Source organism: Dioscorea cayenensis, chromosome 17 (genome assembly GCF_009730915.1).
Source record: "Dioscorea cayenensis subsp. rotundata cultivar TDr96_F1 chromosome 17, TDr96_F1_v2_PseudoChromosome.rev07_lg8_w22 25.fasta, whole genome shotgun sequence".
Lineage (NCBI taxonomy): Eukaryota > Viridiplantae > Streptophyta > Magnoliopsida > Dioscoreales > Dioscoreaceae > Dioscorea > Dioscorea cayenensis.
The window spans coordinates 3,734,235-3,750,523 of NC_052487.1; the positions used below are offsets into that span (position 1 = coordinate 3,734,235).

General features: G+C 37.9%; 3 protein-coding genes across 3 annotated transcripts; 2 read left to right on the top strand and 1 right to left on the bottom strand.

The window, feature by feature from the left end:
- Positions 1-2,305: 2,305 nt before the first annotated feature.
- Positions 2,306-4,171, top strand: LOC120280336 (cationic peroxidase 1-like). Its single transcript, XM_039287133.1, has 4 exons — positions 2,306-2,559; positions 3,059-3,250; positions 3,400-3,565; positions 3,666-4,171. The coding sequence occupies exons 1-4, from the start codon at positions 2,356-2,358 to the stop codon at positions 4,049-4,051; spliced, it is 948 nt and encodes a 315-aa protein (XP_039143067.1). The 5' UTR covers positions 2,306-2,355; the 3' UTR covers positions 4,052-4,171.
- Positions 4,172-4,192: 21 nt separating this feature from the next.
- On the bottom strand, positions 4,193-6,253 carry LOC120280337 (N-(5'-phosphoribosyl)anthranilate isomerase 1, chloroplastic). The gene is made up of 4 exons (XM_039287134.1): positions 6,182-6,253; positions 5,220-5,581; positions 4,978-5,141; positions 4,193-4,542 (listed from the first exon to the last, which is right to left on the bottom strand). Exons 1-4 carry the CDS (start codon positions 6,231-6,233, stop codon positions 4,317-4,319), a joined length of 804 nt encoding a protein of 267 aa, XP_039143068.1. The 5' UTR covers positions 6,234-6,253; the 3' UTR covers positions 4,193-4,316.
- A 192-nt stretch (positions 6,254-6,445) lies between these two features.
- LOC120280335 (ATP-dependent DNA helicase DDX11) lies at positions 6,446-11,277 on the top strand. Its single transcript, XM_039287132.1, has 10 exons — positions 6,446-6,617; positions 6,710-7,282; positions 7,360-7,442; positions 7,521-7,874; positions 8,087-8,335; positions 8,410-8,658; positions 8,750-8,971; positions 9,712-10,282; positions 10,376-10,655; positions 11,023-11,277. Exons 1-9 carry the CDS (start codon positions 6,476-6,478, stop codon positions 10,600-10,602), a joined length of 2,670 nt encoding a protein of 889 aa, XP_039143066.1. The 5' UTR covers positions 6,446-6,475; the 3' UTR covers positions 10,603-10,655; positions 11,023-11,277.
- The last annotated feature ends 5,012 nt before the right edge of the window (positions 11,278-16,289 follow it).

Genomic DNA, 16,289 nt, shown 5'->3' on the forward strand with positions numbered 1-16,289 from the left:
AACATTGACAGTAACTGCAAAATATATGGGCGCAACATTGCATTATGTGATTGATTGATTGACGCAAACAATGCATGCTATTATCATAGCTTCAGAGATGGTACCAAACAATTCAAAGTCCTACTCTTGTGTGTTTTTTTGAATCTCTATTTGAAGCCTTATGAATTTACTTGAACAAATTAGGTAAATGCTACATTCAAACTTTCTAAATCATATTTATTATGGTTTGAAAATTTTGGTTAAGGAAAACAGCCACAACAACAAACAATATCATAAACAAGCCTGTTTTAACTATTTGAGATCCGCTATTAAAGACTTAAAAGACTAAATAAATCAAGTATATATATATATTTTTACGTAAAATTTCTTATGAATATTTTAATTTTTTTTTATGACTTTCCACCAGCAAAGCTCGTACAATTTTCACCCGCTATGCGTACCATTTTAATTGATTCTCTTTTAATTTATTAGTAATAAGTGCAACTTGCAATTTATTTTGAAAATTTTAATAAAATAAAAGCATTTTGAGATTCCAAGCATGGAATGGAGACACCGCAAAAAAAATCTAGGAGTTACGAAAAAAAACTTCAAACAAATTCATTCCTTAATCGATCTTAACTAGTAACATCTGGCATCTATAATATAAAATTCAAATTTCTACATTAGTTTAATTCAAAATTTTAGCAAATTTGAAGATTGAAATATTACATTTGGATATAAAAATGTTAAGAAAAATAAATTAAAAAAAAAAATCTTGATCTTGATGGGGGTACCACATCCAACCGACCAAGCCAACAAACTCGCTTCTGAAGTAAGTCTCATGCATGGTTTGTTTTATCTTATAAAAGTCTTCTAAATGCTTATATTTAAAGCCAATATCATCCATACCTAATAATGTCAATAATCAATATATATATATATATATATGGAAGAAATTGGAGCCATAACCACCGCCAACTTGATTGATGAAAGCGCCCTAAAACTAATTGTCTATAAAATGTTCAACTTACATTAATAACCCATGTTATATATGCATATCTCTTTCATACATTATTCTATTCACAAACTAAAATATATATAAAAAAAAATTAATAATAATGATTTACAATTATTTTACTTTCATATGTCTTCCCTGGCTGAAAAAATAGTTTAGAGCAGAGTGAGATGGCCTATACGAAAATAGATATTTTTTATAGTTAATTTTTTATATACATAAAGATTTGAATTTTAAACTACTTATTTAAGTAATGCAAGTCTTCGCGTTAGTTATTTTTCTAATTTTATAATAAAAGATGCTATTGCTTTTATCATAAACCTTTCTATTTTCTGCGGGCATTAACTTTTTGATTAATTTCAATTTTTTGCATTTAATTTTTTATTGCGTGATTCACGTAAACCTTAAAAAAAAAAAACTGACATCATCACTCACAAGGGCATAACACAAAAGGAAGAGATAAAAAGCACAAGCAATAAATAAAAAGTTATAAAGTAAAGATTCAACTAATAATTAGATCTACCATCCAAATTATTGTTTAAATATTCTCTTATCATGCTCATGCTCATGCTCATGCTCATGCTCACAAAGATTCAACCAATACATTTATTGATTTTTTTTTTATAAATACAACAATCATATGTATAGTTGGGGACGTGCACAATCAGAAATTAAACATTCGGTCATGCATCCTCACTTGACAACATAGATTTCGGAAGTAAAATCCGCACTCACAACTACAAATTCATTATCATTACTGTATCTAATAGATTTTAAACTCGAACAATAAAATTCTCATACTAACGTCTTTCACAATAAGGTCAATGCCACTGGATGAAAAACAAGTTGGCTATATATTGAATTTTAGACTATCTTTTAAGTTCGTTTTGACCCGAATTATATAATCTCAACAACTACAAAGTCCAAATCAACTCTCAAGTAAACAGTTGTTTACCACTAAAATTTAAGGTCTTCATGCCTTGTTTTTCCAAGTAAGCCACAAAATGATTAGGACCATATTCACTTTCCAAGAAAAAGCAATAGCACGCCTAACCTTCTTGACTAAACTTGCTCCCCATTCACTTCCATTCACACTCTAAAATTCCATACATCCTAAGAAAAATACAAACACAGCCATGCACTTCTTGTTAATTACTTTATTTCCTCCAAAAACACGTTAGAATATTTCTACTTAGCTGTACCTCACTCCATGCATTTCTTAACATTGACTTAAATAACTTGTAAAAGATTAATACTTGTCCAAAAACCATGCAAGTTATTGCCTATAAATACCTAATGATCACTAATGCCTTGAACCATCTCCTTCTCTTGATAATATCTTTGTAAGTGTCATACATACAATGACCACCTTTACTTACTCTTTGGCTTTGTGTTTCTTAGCTACCATTTCCTTGTCTTCAGCTCAGTTATCTTCAACCTTTTATAGTACTTCTTGTCCTAAGGCTTTATCCACCATTCAATCTGCTGTTAATGCTGCTGTGAATAAGGAAGCTCGCATGGGCGCTTCTCTTCTTCGCCTTCATTTCCATGATTGCTTTGTCAATGCAAGTTCTTCTTTCTTTTCCTCTAAAAGTTATTTTTCTGTCCCATTATGAGTGTCCGCTTTTAAAAGTTTTTCATGTCTCAAATTATTTGTCTACATATTTTGAACTTTAACTTTATCAATCTAGTTAAATGCATTGTTATTCATCATTATCAAATAGAGCAATGGACAAACTAAATGTTTATAAAATTTATAATTCTAATTACGTTTTTTCACTCTTCGGTTAAAGTTAACACTTATAATAATACGGTTTCATGCATGTTAACATAGTCTAAATGAATGTATTTCATTTGGCTAAGTTGAGTCAACTAATATGTCTTCTTGCATGATTTAGTATAATACAAAGAGAAACATGCATGACAGTTAAAAATAAAAAGTGAATAATAGAATTCAAACACTAACCGTGTGGTGAGATTCTGATTGTGATGCATGAACAAACATGGATGTATCTTAGTCAAAAGAAAAAGATCATAAAATCTCAGTTGTTGTCTGTGTAACAGGGTTGTGATGGTTCTGTTTTACTGGATGATACTTCCAACTTCACCGGAGAAAAGACTGCCGGACCTAATCAGAACTCATTGAGAGGGTTCGATGTTATCGACAATATTAAGACACAGGTCGAGAGTGTTTGCAAGCAAACTGTGTCGTGTGCTGATATCCTTGCAGTTGCTGCTCGTGATTCTGTGGTTGCTGTAAGTTTATATATATAAATATATGATTTTAAATGTAAACCAAACATATTATCTAGATCAAGTTCAACCTTACGAGACTCATACATTCATATTTGTCAAATTAACCGATCTAAAGACAATAGTCTAATATATAAATTTTATTCTGTTAGTTGGGTGGTCCTACATGGACTGTGCAACTTGGCCGGAGGGATGCAAAAACTGCAAGCCTCAGCACCGCTAACAGTGACATTCCAAGCCCGGCATCCAGTCTTAGTACTCTTACTTCGGCTTTCTCTAAGAAAGGCCTTAGCACCACCGATATGGTTGCGCTCTCAGGTATTATATTCATATATATATAGTAAATGCACCATTAATTTTTTTTTTTATATTGAATTTAACATTTACTGCAGTGGGTTAACCAAAAACAATGGAACAGGTGCACATACAATAGGTCAAGCAAGATGCACAACATTTCGCACCCGGATCTACAACGAGACCAACATCAATTCTTCATTCAAGACATCATTACAAGGCAAATGCCCAAGCTCCGGTGGAGATAACAACCTCTCACCGCTTGACATGTCAACACCAACGAGTTTCGATAACTCTTACTACAAGAACTTGATTAACTTGAAGGGACTACTTCACTCTGATCAACAACTGTTTAACAATGGGTCAACTGACTCTCAAGTGAACACTTACAGTTCCAATGGTGCCAAGTTCAACAGTGATTTCACAAGTGCAATGGTGAAGATGGGCAACATAAGTCCTTTGACTGGGAGCAATGGGGAGATCAGGACCAATTGCAGGAAGATCAACTAGTTTAAGTTACATGGTTGCATGTTGAAGAATGTTCAACCTTTTTTCTAGTGTTTTGTGTCAAACTTATCTGTATCCTCTATCATGCTCTTAATGCAACTCAAATAAGTCAATCATTTCAAAGATTGTCTGTTATTCTATATTAAGAGAATTACCAGAGTTATCAAGGTACAAAACCAAGAACAAATAATTTAACAAAATTTATTAAAGTTTGACACAGTTATGAGACATAATTTTATTATAATCACCGGCTAATCAAGGCAATTAACTAGTAACTTACTGAATTCACTTTGCTCATGAAGGATGAAATTCTTGAAGGGTCCTTTTGAATTCCATCTGATGCGCATATACCACTGCTTACATCAACTCCATCTGGTTTAAGTGTAATAACTGCTTCATAGACATTGTCTGCATGAAGGCCACCGGCTAATAACCACCCTTCTTTGCTCTTTATTGGTGGTAATCGGAACTTTTTCCAATCAAATCCTTTACCACTGCATGACATTAAAGGAGAATGCCCTTCAGATCATCGGAACAACAATGACAAAATTATCCTTCAGAACATCAGAACAATAGTAATAAACCAACATCGATAACAAAATTAAATGTAAAAGATCCACTACATCACTAACTAATTATAATACAATAGGACAGAATTGTCATAAAGTTCAGTTAGGCATACAAATTGACGAGCTATCACAAATCAGCAATGATAATGAAATTTTGAAAAACACAAGTGACATAGATTTGAGTTTCATGTTTAATTTGCCATACATGCTCTGTTCTTGATCTTCTAGCCTAGTCATGGAAAAGTTCATAAATATGAAACGTAATGAAGATGTAGTTGCCGATTGTCAATTCCATGCGAGTACAGGTGCATAGAAATTAATGAATGCAGATGTGATAAATGTTTATTCTGAGTCTCTGACCTGCCACCCTCTGCGCTATCCACTAAGATCCAGTCCACTGGCGAAGATTCCTCATCAGAAACAAAATTTAGTAGGTTCCCATTTTCATCGGTATGGAGGACATATATGACGCGTTTTTGTGGGAGAATCATTGATAGATCTGCACGAGAACTGTCCCCATGAAGCTGCACCAACATTAGCATTAAAATGATTTTCACACACAATGACAATTAAACATGCAAAAATGATGAAATAAACAATACCTGCACAAATTCAAGGCCAGATGCATCAGAAGCTCGGAGTATTGTCTCTGCATTATCATCTACAAATACACCAACTGGCTCAGCGCCATAATCACGCGCAGCTTTTGATATTTCTTTTGCCACAGACAGTGAAACAGATCGCTTTGAGTTAGGCCAAAGAATCATGCCAATAAGTTTAGCACCGGCCTCTGCAGCCAATTCCGCATCTTTAGCTGATGTAATGCCGCACATCTTAACCACAGGCTGAGATCTTTTAACGATCTTTTCAGTTGATGGACATTCTAAACTGGATTTAATCATCTTGAGATAAGTTGTGTTTCTTCTTGTTAGCAAGTTCAAACACCCTTTGCGCTTAACCGAAACTAATTCAGAATTGTTACAAAGGATCAACAATGAAATAGATGCAAGTACAAATGCAAAACCGATAAGGGAGGAGAATTAATGTAAATTGGATTTAAGAAAGTGAAAACCACTCTAGCCATCTCATTGCAGCTAATTAGTCATTCAAATATTTATGAACAAATATAGATGCAAACCAAATCTTCATTAAGCTTAATTCAAATACTATTTATCAACAAAAGGTACTTCTCCTATTCAGCCATGACTGCAAAGACATTTCATCAAACACTTGGAGTGCAAACAGAATCAAACTCACCAATGAAGACATAGGCAATCTAAATAACCAAATGATAACAATTGTAATCAAACACATTCAATCTTTTAAACCAAGAGATGCAGCTTTCATGAAAAAAAGGAAGGCTTCCTTCACATGCCATTCATCCACCAACATTGATTCTCATACACAACTGAGCAATGAAACACAATCAAACTCAACTATGAACACTCATGAAGTACATTATGACCAAATGAAGTCAAAAATAAGAACAAGAATAGCCATTACAACAAGTAGACAAGACGCAAGCTTTCCAAGAAATTAAGATCAATGAAGGCTTAGAACAAACCGAAAGAACGCAAAGGTGGGAGCTTTCCATTTGTGAAGACAGATGAAGCCATACTTCTCCACAATCTCAGCACTAGATACTAAATATTAGCGCATGCGCGTTTCTATTCCCAGCTTGCCATTTCAACAAACAGGTGCTGCGCATTAGCAGGGATGCCAAAACGGGTCGGATTCAGGCTAAGCGGGTCGGATCCGGGAGAAAATCCGATCCGCTTTAGTTGCGCGGGAAAAAGGAAAGCTATAAAGAAGGGCACGCAGATGCGATGATCGGAGAAGAAGAGGAAAACAAGAGGGGATGGTGGCAGCGGCGGCGGAGAAGCCGGGCCGGAGCTTTCCGGCGTTCCCCTTCGACCCGTATCCTATCCAAAGCGAGTTCATGGAGTTCCTCTATGAATCTCTGGAGAAGGGCGGGGTTGCTATGCTTGAGAGTCCCACTGGTATTGATTGAAACCCTAACCCTATCTTCTTCTCTCTTTTTTTCATCGATTTGTTGAAACTTTGGTATCTTTTTTGGTTTTTTTGGATGCAGGGACGGGTAAAACCCTTAGCATTATATGTAGTTCGTTGCAATGGATCGTTGACAGGAGGAGCAAGCCGAAGCTTGCTGGAGAGAAGCCCGTCGCTGCTGATGATGCTGCTGAGGAAGAGCCTGACTGGATGAGGGATTTTGTAGTGGAATCAATGGAGAAAAGGGAGGTTGGGAGCAGGAGAAGATCTGGGTTTGGATTGAAGAGTTCTGGTGACAAGATGTCTTTACCGGGTCTAAGGAATGCAGAGAAATCAAAGGAGGAAGTTGGGAATGATGATGGTGCTGGTGTTGATGATGATGATGCTCAGTTCTTGTTGGAAGATTATGAGAGTGATGAAGGGAGTGGGGGTTCCAAGAGAAAGGGGAGGAAGTGTTTGGATTTGAGCAGCAGTGAAGAAGATGAGGATGGAGGATTGGGGGAGATTGAGGAGGAGGTGAGCCCAAAGATATATTTCACTAGCCGGACGCATTCTCAACTCTCACAGTTTGTGAAGGAATTCAAGAGAACATCTTTTGCTTCAGAGATCAATCTTGTGTGCCTTGGATCTCGGAAGAACCTTTGCATAAATTCTGGTAATTATAGTTTACTAGCTACTTGAGTTCCAACCTTTGGTGAAATTGTTTTGAGTTCATGATTGATTGTTGTCCAGAGGTTTCAAAGCTCAGAACTGCGAATCGGATCAATGAGAGATGTCTTGAGTTGCAGACAAATAAAAATCACTCCAAGATGAAGGTTTAATGGACCTTTGTTGGATCTCTGATGATCTTTGTTTGTTTGTGTGCAAATTCAGCAGTTGTAATTAATTTGCAGGTGGGCAGTGATGGTGGGAGAACAAGGGGAAGGAAGGCTTCTGCTGGTTGTCCGATGCTCAAGAAGCAAAGTTCACGAGATTTGTTCAGAAATGAGGTTAGGGAACAAGGTGCTTTGGATATTGAAGACCTAGTGAAGATAGGAACCAAATATGGGGCATGTCCATATTATGGCACTCGAGATATGGTTCGAGCAGCAGACCTTGTGGTGCTTCCTTATCAATCACTTCTATTGAGTTCTGCTCGCGAATCACTTGGTCTGAACTTGAAAAACAGTATCATAATTGTTGATGAGGCACACAATTTGGCTGATTCCCTTACTAGTATGTACAATGCAAAAATCACTTTATCACAGGTAGTAGCCATTTGAAGTTTCTTTAATGCTTACCCTTGAAATGCTTATAGAACGTCTCTGAATTGATGTGGCTTCTGACTAGTATTCCTTCTCCTTACTGTTTCCTTAGCATGCTGAAGTTTGGCTTGATTAGTTTCTGTTAGATAGAGCAATAGAAACACTACAATGTTAACTGCACATCTTTGTTGTGGCTTGTGTATTTCATTTTGCAGTTGGAGCAGGTCCATTTACATCTTGAACTGTACTTTGATAGATTCCGAAATGTTCTCGGGCCAGCCAATTGGCGGTACATTCAAACTCTGCTAGCTTTGAGTCGGTCTTTCATGAAATTGCTGGCCGGTGACCAAAATGATTCAGAACGCTCAATGACTATTAATGATTTTTTATTTTCTCTTGATATTGACAATATCAACTTAGTCAAGCTTCACCAGTATGTTAAAGAAAGTAATGTTGCTCACAAGGTACTATGATTCATATTGCTGATGTTCCATTCAAATTTTTTGCTTCTAGCTGATGATATATATTAGCTTCTCAGGTCAGTGGATACGGGTCTAAATTAATCAGCTCTGAGGGATTGCCTGCACATGCCAATAGCCAGAACCTTGATGCTGAAGGAAGCCTTATATCTGGTTTTCAAGCACTGGTTGATATATTGGTCTCTCTAATAAATAATGATAGTGATGGCAGAATAATTGTTTCCAAACGAAAGTCCTCTTGTCTGGGCCAAATTGAAGAAGGATACATAAAATTTGTCATGCTGTCTGGAGAGAAGATCTTTCATGAGGTCTCAAGTTTCAACCCGAATACTTCAAGCATTGAATCTTAATATACATGTGAATGAGTTTACCAACCTATTTTGATGTGACATTAAGCAGATAGCAGTTCAAGCACATGCTGTGGTGCTGACAGGTGGGACTCTTCAGCCCATTGAAGAGACTAGAGTGAGGCTCTTTCCTGACCTATCACTTGATCAAGTGCTTTTCTTCTCTTGCAACCATATTGTTCCTCCAGAGAATATCTTGCCAATAGTTGTTTCTCGTGGGCCTTCTGGTATGACATTTGATTTTAGCTACAATTCACGTGGCTCTGCAAGAATGGTTAGTAGACAGCTCCTCTCATTGGTGAACATTTTGTTGGTTTTTAGTTTTGGGCCATTATTTATGATTGACAAATATCTTTTCTTAAAGAAATGTTTTATATTTTAAAAATTACATTGTTCTGTGTAGTTCTGTGGATTATCTACCTGCCAGAAACCAAGGAGAAACAGGACATAGAAGAAAAACCTAATCAATTTCTTCAGTTCACTCAGATGGACTTTGTTTTGTATTATTACATTTGCATGCATCAGCTTTTGTACAAAGTTGCATATAATTCATAAACCATCTAAACTTGATGTCCTTGTGCTGCCAATTGAATTTGGTTAAACTTTTTCTGGTTTAGTGGCATAATGTGCCATCTGGTTTAATGAGGTTCATTGTGATCAGGTTTTAATAGTGTGGATTTTTTTGGTAAAATTTTAAGCCATGGAATGTTAATTAAGATCCTCAATATGTTCTACGTAGACATGGGTGATTGCTGACTGATAATCTAATGGTTTATACATTTGCATTGGCATCGACCCCTTCATTCCTTGTGGTTTTGTTCCATGACTATCACCCTTATAAAATCTGAACACCTTTTAGCTTTATCATGTTAGGGGGCTCTGGTTGTGTTGAATCACTTGTACTTTTTTTCTTTTTTTTTTTTAATATCCAAGGCCAAGCATTGACAATGCATATACACTTTTCAATAGGTTGTCGACTTCCATTGTCTGATTCTTTGGCTGATTTTGACCTAGATAGAAGAACTTGGTAGACTGCTATGCAATTTGGTGGTAGTCATCCCGGAAGGAATTGTAGTATTCTTTTCCTCATTTGATTACGAAGGGCAGGTATATGACGCATGGAAGACCTCAGGTGTTCTTCCCAGAATCCTTAAGAAAAAACGCATATTCAGAGAACCTCGGAACAATACAGAAGTCGAAGTCATCCTCAAGGAGTATCAAGAAACAATTACATTATCATCATCTGCAACCTCAAAAGAAAATCCTGGACCACAAGGTGCATTGCTTTTAGCGGTAGTTGGTGGAAAGGTTTCCGAAGGTATAAACTTCAGCGATGGAATGGGACGATGCATTGTTATGGTTGGACTTCCTTATCCAAGTCCATCTGATCTAGAATTGATGGAAAGAGTGAAACATATTGAAGGACTAGGAGGATCTCTCTCATCTAAAAACACAATGCCATTTCCTAACCGATTACATTCAAGTAACTCTATAAAGTCAGGCTTCGAAATACTAAGAAGTTGCAAACAGAGAGGGAAAGAATACTATGAGAACTTGTGCATGAAAGCTGTGAACCAGTCAATCGGTAATATAATTTCTTAGCTCACTAATAAATTTTCTGTCTGGGTGCAATGTTGATTCTAATGTGCTTCTTGTACTTCAACATTTATAATTTCAGGTCGAGCAATTAGGCATAGAAATGACTATGCCGCCGTCTTGTTAGTTGATTCACGGTATACATTTGATTCATCAACCATGAGTTCTTCTCATCCGACGAACAAACTCCCGGGTTGGATAAAACAGTGCCTTGTTTCTTTTACTGAGAATTATGGTGAAGTTCATAGACTCCTGCATCAGTTCTTCAAATCCCACAAGCAGCAGGGAGAATGTAAACGGGACTGCTAAAGAATTGTGTGGAATCAGATTTTCTGATGTTATTCTTAATTCTTGAGGATTAGGTATGTTTTTCTTCTTCATTTAGTCTTTTATGGTTTATAATTCTATATTTTGAACAGCAATGACATAGTTTAGTCTTGTTGTCAGGAATATATATATATGATATATATGATCTTTAAATCATATTGGTGTTCTTTTCACTTTTTATTTGTGTAGTTGATGTAAATGTGCTGTGGGTTTATCAATTCCAAAATTTCCAAATTTGTTGGTATTTATAGCCCAAATATTTGTTCCAGTTTGATTTTAACATTCTTGTAAATTTTAATCTATTTCTTCCAATTATTAGGAGAATTATATTACCAAAGTGCTTTAGTTTAGTTTTACTGGCGTCATTATGAAAAATGTCTTATGAAGATTTTTATTGCTCAGGTTCGAAACACGTTAGATATATTGGTGCCAAAAAAAGATTTCCAGCTGTGAGAGTGAGTTTGCAGCCCAATCCTTGTGTTTGTTGGGTGAGTACGCATGAATCGGATGATCAATTTCTGGTGATGCACATGCCCTGACATTTGGCTTACCCATTTTATCAATATATGTATGTATAAATTTCCGAGGTTCGCATTTTTCCCTTTAGAAGAAAAGATATTATTGTTTTGTTGAAAAAAAAAAATTATAGGGCATAAAAGAATAAAGAACAGCAAACCAAGGAAGAAAATAACTCATTCCCTATTTTCATAAACTAAATAAAAATTAATTAGGAATTGGGTTGTATATATTTAATCTGATAAATAGCCTAAAAATTTTAAAGAAATTCAATTTTGATGATGTTCTTTCTTTAACATAGACACTGGTTAAACTTGCAAGAATATCTCTCTTAATTTTCTCCTCCCATAAACTTTGCCTCTATTTTTTATAAGTTAAAAATTATAATGAAATCATTTTTTATCTTCCCTGCCTACGGTCACATTTGGAATTTCAAATTATTTTGGGGAAATTTAAGTCATTTGAAATTTGTTTTTATATTCTTCGCAAGTTTAAAAAAAATGTACCATTTGAAAAATTAAAAGAACTGGAAATTGCCAAAAAAACCCTTTAAGTTTGTAAAATTGCCAAAAACACCCATTTAGTTTTGCAATCCCTAAAAACCCCCTCCTTTTAAACAAGATGTTTTTCAAACCCCCAAACCCTGTAACGGATGTGAACGGAGTAAGTTTCAAAATTTATAGACGAAAATGCCCTTGCATGGGGAGTCGTGGCTGCAGCCATCTCGGCGATTTGAGAGGAAGTGGGGTGGTTTTCCGTAGGGGTAACCCCGAGAGGCAATTTATTGGAGCCGTTTGCTTTTTTTCTCAACTCGCGTCTTCGACTCTTCCGTTTCGAGTCGTCTCCGAGTTGTCTCTACGTGAGCCTCAGTATTTCGTGACTTTTTCATTTCCATCGGTATCTCAAAGGAGAAGTCCCCCGCGTAACTAGTTGGCATTTCATCAGTTTGCAATCTAAGGTATTGAGTATGTTTTATGATAAGCTGATCATTACAAAGAAAGATTTTTTTCGGTTTTGTTTTTGTGTTCTGTTTTTGTTGGAAGATATTGAAAGTCGCGTAGGGGATTTCTCAGTGAGGTTTTGTTAGACTGTAGGGAGATTTCTCGGCTAGGGTTTTGTTTTGTTTTGCATTTTCGTCTGTATACACTATCGAAAAAGTTTTTTCGATTGTTATGATTTGTGTAATATTTATAATGTACATTTCCCCTTTCATTTGATATGGTTGCAGTTTTACAAATGAGGTTGACGTTTAAGAAATGAGATGTTACAGTTTAAGTTTTGTTGTCTCTATTTAAGTATTCTCGTCTCTGTTTAATAAGCTGGGTCTCTGTTTAACATTTGATATTTCTGTTTAATAATTGAGAGGTTACCGTTTAAAACATTAAATTTGCGCTTAAACTTTTGTGAATGTGTTGTTATTGTCGCAGGCTGGTGATTATGGTGGTCAACCTAGTTAATGGGCGATGCTATTTGACACCGGTAGTGGAGACTTTAACTGAATTGAAAAATAACATGACCCCTCGACACGGGAGATTGATTCGACGGACACCGCTTTAGCTGCTTATCGAGCTGGAAGCTATATACCAAGAGAGGGCCCCTTCTTGATTCTCTTTTGCAAAGATGCGATGGTCGCACCAATAAATTCAGGATCGGGAAAAGTCTGCTGAGTTTCGAACCTCAAGATGTGGCCCTCGTTCTTGGTACTCGTGCGATGACGACTGCGAGTGGTCTTTCGAAAGAAGAAAACCCGGTCGGTCGAAGGGAGGTATCTATCAAAAACCCTACGAGAGACACGAGACTCCATCAAGAGCACTCGGTGCAACTCTTCTGGCAGAGGGAGAAGAAGATAATTTTGTCAAACTCCTGATGGTGTACCTCATGGGTCCAGTCCTCTTTCCAAATACGTCATGCTCGGTTCCGAACTGGATCGTTGATTATGTCGATGATCTACCAGCCATGGGGCGATACGAATGGGCGCAGGCGGCGCAGAGTGGCTTATGGAGGATATTCCACGAGCGTAGCTCGAGTGCAAGATAGATGCGCTCGGAAGAAGACCAACACGGGGTACATTAAGGGTTGCTCGATCGCGCTTAACGATCGGGTTTTACTGAGATGACCCGGAACGGGGAAGAAAAGTCGGTTTTCGCAAGATTCCAAGGATGTTGTGCTACGGTGAAAGTACTTTACCTGAAGCGACGGCGAGTAGAAACCCGACATTGTCATCGCTCGATGGAAAAGAGGTAATAAATCATGGACACTGTTTAACATAAGTCTTTAATGTTTAAACATTTTATTTAGCGTTTAACTTTAGTATTTACCGCTTAACTATTATTAAATCCTGGTTTAAATATTTTTGTTCTCGGTTTAATTATATTCTATAACGTTTAAATATATAAACGATCATGTTCAATATAGTTTTTATAGTTTAAAATGAATGATTTCATTTGAAAAATATTTGGTTTACATATGTTAGTTTCTGAAATCTGGTTCCGGCGAATCTTGAAGAAGAAATATTTGTTGTGTGCCAACCGGCGACTGGATGCTATTGCTTCCCGGAACAACTTGCTCGAGCGGGATGAGAGGATGCACCTATACCGTGGCGCTGCTGGACGCCGTTCTCCTACTTCCGACCCACCAGGCGCGATTCCTCGAGCACGGAGAAGCCCTCCCCTACCCCGGCAGATGCAGAACAACCCCCTACCACGACAGCGACGGTCCCCGATTGTGGCGGCCCCGACCATGGCGGCCCCTCGACCGTAGCGCCCCACCGCGACATTAGGGCGAAGATGTCACCGCAACTCTTATGCAGTACGCCGATATTGATGACCGAGTTTCCTCGGCTTGTCGCTCGTGTTGAGGCACTCGGAAGGACGTTCTGCAACCGCCACGTCATCCCTCCAAAGAATTGAAGCACCCGGGACGAACGAGGCGTCAGAATTTGACGACGACGACATCATCGGGAAGGTCATTCCAAGGCGGCCACATTCGAAGAGACTTGCGAAAAAGAGCAGAACAATACTGCCTCTATCTCCACCGCCGGCTGACGATGAAAAAATAGCAACAACATCGGCGGCTGATGCTGTTACTGAGACTGTCGCCGTTGAGGACATGGCCATGACGGTGGAGGACATCGTCGATGATGTGGCCGTTGCCGCGGTTGAGAAAGTCGTCAACTCTCTTCTTAATGAATCGATGAACCCGGTGGAACCGGTTGCCGAGATTGCGGCATCAAAGATGGACACAATTCTTGCAGATCAAGAACAAGCTAAGGGCGTGTCTCCCGATGATGCTATCGTCGTAGCCACGGTTGAGAAGATCGTTGAATCTGTTGCCGTGGCCGTGGCGGTGGCCGACAGTACCGCATCCAAGAAGGACACAATCCCACCACGACAAGAACCATGTAAGGATGTGTCTGCGGTTGATGCTGTCGCCGTCGTCCCCGCATCGAAGCCAGACACAATCCCACAACAAGAACAACCATGTAAGGATGTGTCTGCAGTTGATGCTGTCGCCATCGTCCCCGCATCGAAGGAAGATGATGCTGAAGACCCCGACCGAGCAACGAGAGAGATGATCAAGGCCAATCAACAATGGGACCCGACGGCTCGGAAAGCTTTCGTTCCGAAGAAGAAGAAATGGGTTGGCCTGTCGCGTCTTAACAAATACGAGCAGGAGTTGATGAGGATCTTCCTCAACTGCTCTATGGACGGGTAAGTTTAAAGTTTTTATGATATTGTTTAAAGGTTTTGTTATAGTGTTTAACGATTTTCTAATATTGTTTAATGCCTTTATGTTATCATTTAATTTGTCTACTTAACGTTTAATTATATATAATATCATGTAACAATTGATAATATCATTTAAATATTTACAATATGATCTTATTATATCATCATTATCGTTTAACCTCATAGACTGTCTGTGTGGAAGAATGACGCTGTCAGCTACTACTCGCGATAAATTATACTACTGCTTGAGGGGAAGGAGATGGTCACTGATGATGTGATGGACGCTTTCGTATGCATGACTACAAAAAGTCAGCGAGCAAAGAGCATATCCTTACGAAGCGGCGTCTCCATCACCGGACCTCTTGCTTTGTCTGTTTATAAGCGAGGATGGCGCACATGAAAGCGATGTTATGGCTATGGTCGGGGATGCTTTGTCATGAACCGTGAAAGTTGAGTGTAATCCTCCCGATAATCATGAATGACCACTTCCATATCGTCGTCCGGACAATGATAAACAAGAATACGGGCATTATTCTTCATGTCCAGAGTACGATAAGGACGTTATGGACATGGTAAGTTCTTTTAATTATGTCCGATTAATATCTGTTTGGTATTTAATCGATATTCCTAATCTCGACTTGCATATCTCGAGCAGTGAGTCTATTCGGCGCTTGCCTGTCGATATGAGTTCGGCGAGTCGCGACAGCACGAAAGTACCCGCTCGTCACGTAAGCGAAACCCCACGCCAAAAACAAGGAAGCGTCGATTGCGCGATACGTCATGCGGTTTATCGAGCAATTACTTTGGGGTGAGAAGTTACTGCCACCAGCAGCATGACGTTCCTTACCTCGGGTTAAGGTATGTTACCCGCATACTTAAGGAAGGGAGGCGTAGGGTGTCCACGACAAAGGGGTCGTCATGGCGGGTTAAATTTTTTGTTTTTGAAGAACGTGTCCTGATATCTCAATGTCAATTTTGTTTCGAAACGTAAACCGGACAAATTAAATTCATTGTTTTTGTTTTTCGAAGAACATGACTTTGATATCTAAATGTAATTTTTTTGTTTGTTTTTGAATTGTAAAAGCGAGTTAAATTCCATTCAGTTTTATTTCATTGTTTAATTTACGTTCTAATTGTGTACATTTCACTTTCATTGTTTAAATATACCATATATCGCTTTAAACATCGATTGAAATATTTCAAATTCTGATGCTATCCGTTTAAAAATAACAATGTCTCTGCTTAAATACATTCGATTCGTTGTAAAGAGTAAGAGTTTAAATATGGAAAGTTGCCCATCAATACACCATGTTTCCCTCATCGTACGTCGGCTTATTTACAATGCCTAGTCGCGACGAGCTTTCAGTTTCAAGATCAGTCGATTGTGACCCGGATCCATAGTAGCGGGCATGCAATGTCGCTCAG